General features: G+C 40.6%; 1 protein-coding gene across 4 annotated transcripts in view; it reads left to right on the top strand.

Moving 5' to 3' along the window:
* The window catches only part of Prkdc (protein kinase, DNA-activated, catalytic subunit), a 210,698-nt gene that overhangs the window by 37,775 nt on the left and 159,772 nt on the right, over nucleotides 1-13,151 (top strand). For all 4 annotated transcript variants that reach the window (XM_052158779.1, XM_052158780.1, XM_052158781.1 and 1 more), the window contains exon 22: nucleotides 9,746-9,852. In XM_052158779.1, the coding sequence (XP_052014739.1) occupies nucleotides 9,746-9,852 (107 nt within the window). The remainder of the gene's footprint in view (nucleotides 1-9,745; nucleotides 9,853-13,151) is intronic.

Here is a 13,151-nt window from a genome sequence, read left to right as displayed (position 1 = left end):
TTTTTCTCTCTTACCTGTGTCATCGGTTGAAGGGGTAGAGAAGGGTAGAGAATGAAGAGCCACGGCGTCCTGAAGACAGGCTGCTGCCTTCCTTTGGGTTCTGGTTTGCGCTGTGTGTTTCAATTCCGTGTTCATTTCAGTTTGAGTCTAAGTGATTGAATTCTATTTTATGTCTTGGATTATTTTTGTCATTTCTGTCAGGTTTACGACTATATTTTCTTGGGCATCACTATGGGCATTTACTTAAGCTTCTTCTCCCTGATTTCATTGAGCTGTCTCTTTGTGTCTTCTTTAAAGGCTTTGAATTCCTTGATGAAGTTTAAGATTTTTTTCTTTACATTCTGTGTCTTGGGAGTTCATCTAGGTAATTTTCATTGGCAAGCATTTCTATAAGACTGGCAGCTGTGAGAGAGAAGATTTGGGGTTATTTGTTTATATTGTTGGGGTTCTTGAGATAAGAGCTGGGCATGTGGACTGTCTTTTTAGTTCTGCAGTATGGACAGAGCAGGTTGGAAGAAGAGAAAATGTGGGGTATGTTGGTTCTAAAGATTAGAAATGGCTTTTGTGGATTGAAGTGATGTGGACAGATAGGATGTTTTTCATGGTCCAAGCCTGGTGTTTGACAGAAGACAGGAGTGAGTAGAAAGGCTGGCTAGAGTATGGTTTGGCCTATGGGTTGGGAATTGGTAGGGTGGATCCAGGCCCAAACCTATAGCTCTTTTGCATTGAAAGCCCTGCATAACGGAGTAGACTGCTGCGTTGGTTGTAAGACCCATGCTATTTATGTGAAAGTCGGGGTCACTCAACAGAGTACGTCCTGGAGGACAATATGGGAAGTCAGGGTGTAAAGTGGGGTGGTGGAGGTGGCACAGAGTGGTCTGTGAATGGGTGCGGGTAGGTCAGGTCCTGACAGAAGCTGCGGGTTCAGCTGGTGTGCAGGCTTAGGTGGGTAGCCAGACTAGGGTGTGGGACCTGGTCTAGATCTGGCAGGTTTCTGAAAAATCGTAAGTACTATTCATGAGGCCAGACCCTGAAGGAGGACATGGGAAATCTGGGTGTGAAGCAGGGTGGTGGAGGTAGCATAAAGGGACCTCTGTAGATGCGGATTAGGCGGGTCCTGGTACAAACCTATACTTGGTTGAGGTGAAGGAGGAGGTAATGGGATAAGTCCCGGACGTGGGATTTGGGACTCTGTGGAATCTTAGAAGTGAGATGCAATCTTGGTTGAGGTAAGTTCTTCCCTAGGGGTGGCCTCTGAAGGTTTTATAGCTCAGGCCTACTGCTAGGTTGCTCTCTTTCCTTTGTGTATATGGCTGAGGGGTTATTTCTCAGCTTCCTGTTCCTTGCTGCCTTGTTTTCTTGCCTTGACATCACTCTGGAACCATATCTTAAATAAACTCTTTTATAAGTTCTTTATCACAGCAACAGGAAAGTAACTTAGATAGTCCTTAACTGGTCAGCAGCCCTAAACCAAAACACATTGTCTCCACACTTTGTTGAGGTCTAGGAGTCACCTCACAAACCACATAAGCACTGATCTCAGGCAAACAGGGAGAGTTTATATGCCTCAGGACTGATCAAGGGTTACAAATTCAGACTGTGGAGCTGGTTGGATCTTGAGTTAAGATTCTCCGGGGTTTTAAGCCTAAAATCCACAAACATTAGTGCCAAGCTATTCTACCACTCAGGATTTAGGGATAGGGGATTTCCTTAGGAACATGTCTTTTGTTGTACACTTTTCTTGCTCCCGTTGATTGGGGTATTCAACTGTGGCAGGGGGCTTGCCTTGTCTAACATTTATGTCTTAATTTGCCAACCAGGATGCCAGTCACCCACTTAGATGTCTCTTTCTGCCAAGCAGGATGCCAGTTCCCAGGGAGCTCTTGGGAACTTAAGCTTTACTCAACCTACTCAAAATGAAGCTCTTATTCTGGATAGATGCAGGTGTCTCCTATATCGGGGTACATTCTAGGGACAGCTTATAAAGGCTTATAGAGGCTGGCTCAGGTCTAAGCTTAGTGTGGGTAACTATACAAAGCAGGTTTACTGTCTTCTATTGTGATTGGTTTTTGAGGGCATAGAACATAGCAGTATATGTAATCAACTTGTACATGAGAATGTTTCCTAGTAAAAGTAGAAACAACATGAAGAAATTCCTTTATAATTTTATTAATAGCACAAAATGGCAGGCTAGTCAGGTAACAGTTATCTAGGTCTTAACATTATAAAGACCAGCTTCCAGGACATAAGAAAAATCAAAATTTAAAAAAAAAAATCAAGAACTAGAGAAACCAAGGTAGTAGCAATCAGGATTTTTGAGAGCCAAAGATTTGCTGAACTAAGCCATACTCACCATGCAATTTGTAACCACTGATAAATAACTTCACTGCTGTAGAATAACCATCTAGGCCATAGAAAATGCACATATATCAGAGATTTTATTTAACTCAGCAGTTAATAAGAGAAACACATAGATGTTACAGCTGGTTCCCATAACCTGAATCTTTAAAAAAAAATTGTAACTTTTTAAATTCCGTTGTGAGGCAGATGATGACGGCTTGCACACCATTGATCCCAGCATTCAGGAGGAAGAGGCCAGCAGATCTCTGAGTTTGAGGATAGCCTTGTCTGCAGAACGAGTCCCAGGACAGCTAAGGGCCACACAGAGAAACCCTGTCTTGAAAAACAACAGCAACCACAAAATAAAACAAAACTGTATTTGTGTCAAAGCTTTATGAGGAACAATAATATTACTGGGTTTTTTGTTTTTTGTTTTTGTTTTTTTGTAAAATATATTTTACTTGGGGATGGGTGGTTACGAGTGAGTGAACTCTTTCTTTCCACCATGTGGGTCCAAAGGATTAAACTCACAAGATATCTCAAATGACCATACTTAAAGTCTTAGAGCATCCTCCCTTAAGTACTATTGTAAGGCAATAATAAATAAATAAAATGTCTAAATGGAAAGCTTTCCTGAATAGCAGAGCTAAGCTGCCAGCCTGTTGCCCCCCGCCCTTTAGTATACGTTTTCTACATCAAAATCGTGGCTGTACTTAACCCTGCGCAAAATGTTCAAATCAGGACATTGGCACAAATGTGATTGACATTTACTCGTTAGATTATTTAAGGAGTTGTATTTATAAACATTTATGTATCAGTTACTTTAAGCATCATATGTCCATTTGGGTTTATCTAATGTTTTCTCATGATTAGATTTGTTGGCGTTCAGAAATTGCCACACCAGCCATATGAACACTGATCTCAGTTAAGCAAGAATAGTTCATTGAGGAAACACTGAAGGACAGGCCATCCAGAGCCTGCCCCACCACGGCTCCATCCCATGTACAGACCCCAAACCCAGACACTGTTGTGGATGCCAGCTGCTTGCTGGCACGAGCCTGATATAACTGTTTCCTGAGAGGCTCTTTTAGAGCCTGGCAAATGAAGAGTACGACCACAGTAAGGGCTCAGAAGCTTAAAGTGGTGCCAGTCTGATGTCAGGTTTATAAAGGAAAAAACCAAAGTGAGTTCATATGCAGGTACAGGAAGTGCTGCCCAGTGGTCAGCTCTGACCTAAGCCATTTTAGACATAGCAGCTCATATCAGCCTTTAACTTGATGATCCCTACATAAAGCTTTGTGGAATTCCTTAAGATTAACAAACCTCGTACAGAGCATGCAGGACACACCAGAATATGAGATCAGCGTGAAGCTGCTCTGAGTTATTTTTCTGTGTATTACAGCAACAGTATGAAATAGCTGGCAGGCATGGAACAAAATGGCTACAGCTATGCTGGGAGACGGGGAATGGATCAAATCATAAAAAAATCCAGGTTAATGAGGTGGTGTTCCTCCCTTGAAATAGGACCCACTATTAAGAGATTTTGTTTTGTTTTTGTTTTCTGTTTTTGTTTTTTACTTTTCCTTAATGAATCTATATTTGTCCTACTCAGATAAAAATTACAAAAAAGAGGGAGATGGTGTTTGAGATAGTTCAGTGGGCAGTACCCTCCAGGCATCATGACCTGAGTCCAGTGTCCTGGACCCAAACAGGCTGCCCTTTGACCAGCATATACATGCTGTGGCACATGCTCATCCTGTGATCAAAAAGCACAACTCTCATCTTTTGTTGTCACTGTTGTTGCTTGTTTGTTTTTTCCTGGTTTTGGTTGTTTTTTGAGACAGCATTTCTCTGTGTGGCCCTGGCTGTCCTAGAATTCACTGTGAAGACCAAGCTGGCCTCAAACTCAGGCGTCCAATTGCCTCTACATCCCAAGGCGTGTGCTACCATTTTCTGCCCACAGATCTCATCTTAAAGGGATTGTTTATTTTGGAGCCATTTTGAGTGAATATACCCTGGGAACTGAGCTTTAAGTTACCCTCAAATTCCATGTTCCAATGTGGATGCAGTTTCACACAGTTTTTATAGTTTTATGGTACTGAGAAAGTCCTAAATCAAGGCATTTAAAATACATTGATGGGTGCATCAGAGAGGCAGGCACAAGGGGTGGGAGAAGCTTCTGTATAGGCTCAAGATGCCCTCTGATGGAGTTCTTAGGTTTTGGTAGAAACTAGTTGCAAATGTTCTAAGAGGTTTTTATCTATTGTCACAAGATAGTAGTTCTTACATGGACAAAGAATAACAGTTCTAGAGGTCCAGAACTAACTAAGCAGTCTCTAGACCTGCAGCATTCCAATGTCTTCACAGTACTTAGATTCTAATACACCAGTCAGACTCTGTGGGCTGTTTCCATTCACAGTCTCTACCCCCAAGTAAAATAAACTTTAGGATATACACTGTAAATACTATTGTTCTTCATGAAAACTTCCCTCATAATAGCTTTAGTGTCTGTTCATTCATAGTTCTTCCTGAGTTGTTTATTATTGGGATAATTATATAGAATAATAGTTTTTGCTTCCTTTTTTTTTGCTTTTAATTTTTCTTTCTATTTTTTATTAGATATATTCTTTATTTACATTTCAAATGTTATCCCCTTTTCCAGTTTCCTTCTCTCTTGGGTAGCCCTATTTCCATCCTCCCTCCTCTTACTTCTTCTGTAAGGGTGTTCCTCCACCCACACCCTTCCCGCCTCCCCACCCTCGACTTCCATACAATAGATGGGGGAATCTATTGAGCCTTCATAGGACCAAGGACCCCTCCTCTCCTTGATGCCTGACAAGGCAATCCTTTGCTACATGTGCAGCTAGAGCCACACATACTCCTTGGTTGGTGGCTTAGTCCCTAGGAGCTCTGGGGGGTCTGGTTGGTTGATATTGTTGTTCTTCCTATGAGGTGGCAAACCCTTTCAGCTCCATTAGTCCTTTCTCTAACTCCTCCATTAGGGACCCCACGCTCAGTCCAATGGTTGGCTGTGAACATCTGCCTCTGTATTTGTAAGGGCAGGGCTTCTCAGGAGACAGCCATATCAGGCTCCTTTCAGCAAGCGTTTCTTGGCATCCGCAATAGTGTCGGGGTTTGGTGACTATATATGGAATGAATCTCCAGGTGGGCCAGTCTCCTGATGGCCTTTCCTTCAGTCTCTGCTCTACATTTTATCTACATTTTTGCTCGTGTGAGTATTTTGTTCCCCTTCTCAGAAGAACCGAAACACCTATATGTTCGTCTTCATTCTTTTTTAACTTCATGTGGTCTCTGAATTGTATCTTGGGTATTCAGAGCTTTTGGGCTAATAGCCATTTATCAGAGAGTGCATATATACCATGTGTGCTCTTTTGTGATTGGGTTACCTCACTCAGGATGATATTTTCTACTTCCATCTATTTGCCTAAGAATTTCATGAATTCATCATTCTTAATAGCTGAATTGTGTAAATATACCACATTTTCTGTATCCACTCCTCTGTTGAAGGACATCTGGGATCTTTCCAGCTTCTGGCTATTATAAATAAGGCTGCTATGAACTTAGTGGAGCATGTGTCCTTATTACATGTTGGAGCATCTTCTGGGTATATGCCCAGAAGTGATATAGCTGGGTCCTCAGGTAGTGCTATGTCCACTTTTCTGATGTACCACCAAACTGATTTCCAGTGATTGTACCAGCTTGCAATCCCACTAGCAATAGAGGGGAGTTCTTCTTTCTCCACATCCTTGCCAGCATCTGCTGTCCCCTGAGTTTTTGATTTTAGTCATTCTGACTGTTGTGAGGTGGAATCTCAGGGTTGTTTTGATTTGCATTTCCCTGATGACTAAGGATGTTGAACATTTTTTTAGGTGTTTCTTGGTTGAAAATTCTTTGTTTAGCTCTATAGCCCATTTTTTAATAGGGTTATTTAATTCTCTGGAGTCCACCTTCTTGAGTTCTTTCTATATATTGCATATTACTCCTGTATTGGCTGTAGGATTGGTAAAGATCTTTTCCCAATGTGTTGGTTGTTGTTTTGTCCTATTGACACTGTCAATAGGACAAAATATTGTCTTTCTTTATTTCTTCCTTGACCAAGTTATCATTAAGTAGAAAATTGTTCAATGTCCATGTATGTGTGTTTTCTGTTGTTTTTGTTTGAACTTAAGACCAGCCTTAGGCGATGGTGATCTGATAGGGTGCATGGAATTACCACAGTATTCCTGTGTCTGTTGAGGCCTGTTTTGTGACCAGTTATATAGTTAGTTTTGGAGAAGGTACCATGAGGTGCTGACAAGAAGAATATTCTTTTGCTTCAGGGTGGAATGTTCTATAAATATCTGTTAGATTCGTTTGGTTTATAACTTCTGTTAGTTTCACTGTGTCTCTCTTTACTTTCTCTTTCCCTGATCTGTCCATTGGGGTGTTGAAGTCTCCCGCTGTTATTGTGTGGTGTGCAATGTGTGCTTTGAGCTTTAGTAAAGTTTCTTTTATGAATGTGGGTGCCCTTCCATTTGGAGTATAGATGTTCAGAATTGAGGGTTCATCTTGGTCAATTTTTCCTTTCACCAGTGTGATGTGTCCCTCCTTATCTTTTTTGACAACTTTTGGTTGAAAGTCAATTTTATCCAATACAAGAATGGCCACTCCAGCTTGTTTCTTGGGACCATTTGCTTGGAAAATTGTTTTTCCAACCTTTGACTCTGAAATAGTGACTGTCTTTGTCACTGAGGTGGGTTTCTTGTATGCAGAAAAATGTTGGGTCCTGTTGACGTTTCCAGTCTGTTAGTCTATGTCTTTTTATTGGGGAATTGAGTCCATTGATGTTAAGAGAAATTAAGGAAAAGTGATCATTACTTCCTGTTATTTTCATTGTTAATTGTGGAATTCTGTTTGTGTGGCTATCTTCTTTTGGGTTTGTTGAAAGAATATTACTTTATTGCTTTTTCTAGGGTGTAGATTCCCCTCCTTGTGTTGGTATTTTCCACCCTTTATCCTTATAGAGCTGTGTTTCTGGAAAGATATTGTGTAAATTTGGATTTGTCATGGAATGACTCACTTTCTCCATCTATGGTAATTGAGCGTTTTTCTGGATATAGTAGCCTGGGCTGATATTTATGTTCTCTTAGAGTCTGTATGACATCTGCCCAGGATCTTCTAGCTTTCATAATTTCTGGTGAGAAATCTGGTATAATTCTGATAGGTCTGCCTTTATATGTTACCTGACCTTTTTCCATTACTTCTTTTAATATTCTTTCTTTTTTTAGTGCATTTGGGGTTTTGATTATTATGTGATAGGAGGAATTTCTGTTCTGGTACGTCTGTTTGGAGTTCTATAGTCTTCTTGTATGTTCATGGGCATTTCTTTCTTTAGGCTAGGGAAGTTTTTTTCTTCTATAATTTTGCTGAAGATATTTACTGGCCCTTTAAGTTGTAAATCTTTACTCTCTTCTATACCTATAAGCCTTAGTTTTGGTTTTCTCATTGGATGCCAGATATTCTAGATGTTTTGGTTTATAAGCTTTTTGCATTTTGCATTTTCTTTGATAGTTGAGTCAATGTTTTCTATGGTATCTTCAGCACCTGATATTGTTTCTTCTATCTCTTGTATTCTGTTGTTGATGCTTGCATCTATGACTCCTGATTTCTTTCCAAGGTTTTCTATCTCCAGAGATGTCTCACTTTATGATTTCTTTATTGTTTATACTTCCATTTTAGATTCTAGATGGTTTTGTTCAGTTCCTTCTCTTGTTTGTTTGTGTTTTCCTGAAATCCTTTAAGGGATTTTTGTGTTTCCTCTTTATGGGCTTCTGCCTGTTGATCCCTGTTCTCCTGTATTTCTTTAAGGGAGTTATTTATGACCTTCTTGAAGTTGTCTATCAGCATCATGAGATGTGATTTTAAATGCAGATCTTGCTTTTCCAGTGTGTTGGGGTATCCAGGACACGCTGTTGTGGGAGAACTGGTTTCAGATGGTGCCATGATGCTTTGGTTTCTCTTTGTAATGTTCTTGCGTTTGCATTTTGCCATTTGGTGTTAGCTGGTCTTGCTGCCTCTGACTGTGTCTTATCAGTCCTGCAAGCCTGTGTATCCTGTTCTTTGGGATTCCAATTCTCTCTGTGCACACAGGTATGTAGGCATTCCTGGGAGACCACCTCTTTTGTGGTGGTGTTTCTGTATGTAGCTCTGTGGCCCAGGATCAGCTCTGTGCTCTCTGGCCTCTCCATAGTCCTGGGAGGTTAGCTGTCTCCCTGTGCCACCTAGATATGGCACACTGTGGAAGAGCTGCAGGTAGAAACCGGAAGGCTCCCACCTGAGGATTCTGGATGGGTTCCTTGAGCAGCAGGGTTGGTCGTACCTGTGTTCCCAGGCCTTTCCACACTCCTGCAAAGGGACAAAATGTCCTAAGTGCAATGGGATCTCTAGAATGTATCAGGAGATGTGGCAGACCTGGCAAGAGTTTGGTCCAGTGGAAAGGACAGGTGGCTCAAGGGGCAGAAGGAACGAAAGGGGCATTGCTTATGTTCTTATGCTTGCCTCCTGCCCTCTGATTATCTCTAATACTACCTGTCCTCGCTGTATGGGACTGTAGCCTGTCCTTTCTTTGACCCTGGGTGTTTCAGAGCTCCTGGGAGTCAAGCTGCCTCTGAGGCCCTGGGATCCTGTGACCAACCTCTTGGAATCCTGGGATCCTACGATCCTGTGATCCTGTGAGGGGAGGTTCCTCTGGGTGTTGTTGGACTCGCTGGGGCGTTTGCTTCCAGGGTAAACCAGACCAGACTGGAAGGACTACGCTTTTTTTTTTTTTTTTTTAAAAAAGATGTATTTACTTATTGTTATGTATGTGAGTACACTGTTCCTGTCTTCAGACACATCAGAAGAGGGCATCAAATTCCATTACCAATATTTGCCATCCACCATCTGGTTGTTGGGAATTGAACTTTGGAACTCTGGAAGAGCAGTCAGTGCTCTTTACTGCGGAACCATCTCTCCAGCCTGTTTTTATTCCTCTTTTCACTCAATTTGGTGAAATTTCTTCTTGAAGAAATAAGGTTCATTTTCCATCCTAGTAGAAACTTAAGGCATCTTATGTTTTCAAGGGTTTGATTAAGAGGTTTGACTTGTCACAGGTTTGTCTTGTGTCTAAGGTGGAAGGACTAACTCTTACCACCACAAAATGAACAGTCTCTTTTAAGTGTAGCTTACTAAGCCCAGAGGGGCTTTTGATGAACAGTGATATTCGAAGGACAACAAATCTGAATACTTTGTGTTCCATAACTTTATGTTTTGAGATTATAGTTTAAATAACCAAGACTTTAATGTTCTTATTTCATAATGTAGTGTAAATGTTGCTTATAATGTTTTTCTTGTTTATTGTCTGCAGAAGAAACCAAGAGCCACTGGGAAGTGTCAGCACTCTCTCGGGCTGCCCAGAAGGGGTTCAATAGAGATGTAGTGAAGCATCTGAAAAGGACAAGAAATAGTTTGCCTGTAAGAAATCCTTTTCTTTTTCTTTACCTTAAGTAATTCAGAGGTTAATATGAAAATTTAAAAACATCTTGATTTTAGGGTTAGTTCTTTTGCATACATATTTAGAGTATGACCTAGAAATAATTTTGGTATCTTTTCAGCAATGAAAACAGTTGACATAAACTATTTGTCTTCCTGTCTTGCTTATGCTTTCTCTGTTGTCCCTACTTTCCACAGTGAAGGGTGTTTTGGTTCACATTCAGCAAGTGTGTCAGAACACTGATGAGGGCATGTGAGGCTGACGCGTCCTCACAGGTGTCTGCATGACCTTGAATTCTCTCCCTTTTCTCTGTATGCTGATTTGCTTCTTTGCTTGCTTTGCTTTGTGCTTTTGGGGATAATATCTTGGCTAGGTTTTTTTTTTCTTAATATTTATCGTAAAAGTAGGATCAGAAAAATAGAAAATTAATTTAGTTTGGAAAAAGTATTTTTTGCTTGAAATCAATAAAAAATTGAAAAGCTCAATGTTGAAAACTAAAAATTCTTGGATATGTGTATTTACTTTTGGAAGTTTTTGATTGAAAGACTAGATAAAACTAGAAAATTTTCTTAAAAGTTTTTGAATAATTTTATTATGTTTAAACAGTGATATAAAATTACTTGAGCATATCTCAGGATTTATAAACAAAATTTCTTTATAGATACACTATGTCTATTTCCTAAGCATGGATACAAGGTCTAAAGCTTGCTGCGAAGAGATACTATGACCTAGGCAACTGTGGTGACTCTAATTGAGGGCTTACTTACAGTTTCACAGGTTTAGTTTATCATCACTGTGTCAGGGAGCCTGGTGGCATGGAGGCACACATGTTACCTTTCTTTACTTTTTTTTTTCTTTTTTGTCTTTCAAGACAGGTTTCTCTGTATAGCCCTTGGTGTCCTCAAACTCACTCTGTAGACTAGGCTTGCCTTGTATTCAGAGATCTGCCTGCCTCTGCCTCCCAAGCACCTGGACTAAAGGTGTGCATCACCAATGCCCAGCTCTTTAAACCTTTTATCATTGTTAGTACTGGACTTACTTTTATTATACTCCCTGGTGCCTTCAAACTGTATATTTTTATTTTCTTTGGTTCAGCTTTTTCCTTTTCAGGATAGATCTGTATAAGAGTGACCACTAATATTCACATGCCATGTGCTGTGACCACTAATATTCACATGTCACGTGCTGTGACTGCTAATATTCACATGTCACGTGCTGTCTTTTGAAGACTCCTCTGCTAGTACCATTAATCCTAAACTTAGTTTACCCTCAGGCAGTTTTTTTGGGGACAGTGGCAGAAAACAGTTTCTTTCTTCACCAAAATAGCACAAGAATGGTCTCTAGACCACTTACTAATATCCTTTTCCTCCGAATCTTCTTGATTTGGTGGCCATAATCTGTATTGCTCTCAGTACCACTGTCTTCCATGATTCTACTAGAATGGCCCATTAAGCTTTGCTCAGATTCAGCTACTTTCCTAATCCAGAGTCCCAAAGTCTGTATTCTGTCAACAAGCAACATGGACAGGCCTGTCACTACAGTAACCCACTCCCTGGTCCAACTTCTGTATTAATCATTGCTATGAAGAGACCATGACCATGACAACCCTTAAAGAAAGCATTTAATTGAGGCTTGTTTAAAGTTTTTTTATGGCAGCACAGAGGCAGACATACTGTTGAACCTGAGAGTTTTATACTTGGATCTTCAGGCTGCAGGAAGAAAGTAATGCTGGTTCAGGCCTGGGATTTTGAAACATCAGACCCGTCCCTAGTGACACATTCCAAGGCCACACCTACACCAACAAGGCCATGTCTCTTAATCCTTCATAAATAATGCCAGTCCCTGATGGCTAAGCATTGAAATATATATGAGTCCTTGGAGGCTCATTTTTTAAAAAAATATTTATTTATTCACTTTACATCCCAGTATCAGTCCCTCCCAGTACCCCTTCATGTGGGTCCTCTATCCATTCTTTCTTCCCCTTCTCCTTTGAGAAGTGGGAGCCCTTGGAGGCTCTTCCTGTTCAAATCACCCCCTGTTTTTGTTTGGTTGGCCTTTGTATAGTGGTGGTTAACTCAGATGTTTTTTTCTGTTTTATTTGGTATAGTTTAGCACTTTATTTAGCATTCTTAGTGATGAGACAGAATGCATACTTACACAGGCCTGTACTCCTAAAACGTCTGCCTGACAGAATACTCCTAGGTGATACCTCGAATTGTATGTTGAAATCCCCACTTTTTTTTTTCTTTTTGGGTTTTTTCTGTATAGACAGGGTTTCTCTGTATAGCCCTGGCTGTCCTGGAGCTCACTCTGTAGACCAGGCTGGCCTCGAACTCAGAAATCCGCCTGCCTCTGCCTCCCAGAGTGCTGGGATTACAGGCGTGCGCCATCACCGCCCAGCTCAGAAATCCCCACTTCTTTCATGGATACTGTGTCCTAGTCTGCTTTCTGTTGGTGTGATAAAATGCAAATCAAACCAATTTGGGGTGTTACAGAAATCAGGCTCTTGAGAAGCCAAGCAGCACTCAGAGTTGGAGAACTCACTGCATTCCCATCTCTGTTGTGGGCCTGAAACATAGATAATTCTTTATAAAGTCTATCCCCACCTGTAGCTTTTTATAGTTTCTTTGGCTTCAGCACAACAGAGCTGAAATCCCTGTCTCCATCAGTGTCTGAGGGTGGTTTCATGACCTCTGAAGGTGTTTACAGAAGCCAATTGTGTGGGTGATGATCAAGACAGTTCTTTCTGTAGCAAACAAGGTGCGTTTCTATGCTAGCCATTTTTTTTTCCACATCTTATTTCTTATTTCTTTTCTTTTTTTTTTTTTTTTTTTTTTTTTTGGTTTTTTGGTTTTTTGGATTTGGTCTTTTCAAGACAGGGTTTCTCTGTATAGCCCTGGCTGTCCTGGAACTCACTTTGTACACCAGGCTGACCTCGAACTCAGAAATCTGCCTGCCTCTGCCTCCCAGAGTGCTGGGATTAAAGGCGTGCACCACCACTACCCAGCTCACATCTTCTTTTATTTACTGAAAAATAGTTTAAAAAATGGCAGTTAATAAAGGGCACAAACAAATCAATAGGAACACACAAGTGGAAAACAGAGAATATAAAACTAAAAATGCCACTGGCTTCTTTAATTGGTTAAGAGCACAGGCAGGTCTATTTTAAACAAATTAAAAAGTTATTTTGCATTTTTTAAAAAACATTTTTGCCCATGTCAAAAAATACACACACACACACACACACACACACACACACACACACACACACCCCAGAAAC

The sequence above is a fragment of the Apodemus sylvaticus genome, chromosome 15, assembly GCF_947179515.1.
Source record: "Apodemus sylvaticus chromosome 15, mApoSyl1.1, whole genome shotgun sequence".
Lineage (NCBI taxonomy): Eukaryota > Metazoa > Chordata > Mammalia > Rodentia > Muridae > Apodemus > Apodemus sylvaticus.
This window is presented reverse-complemented; position numbering and strand designations above follow the sequence as displayed.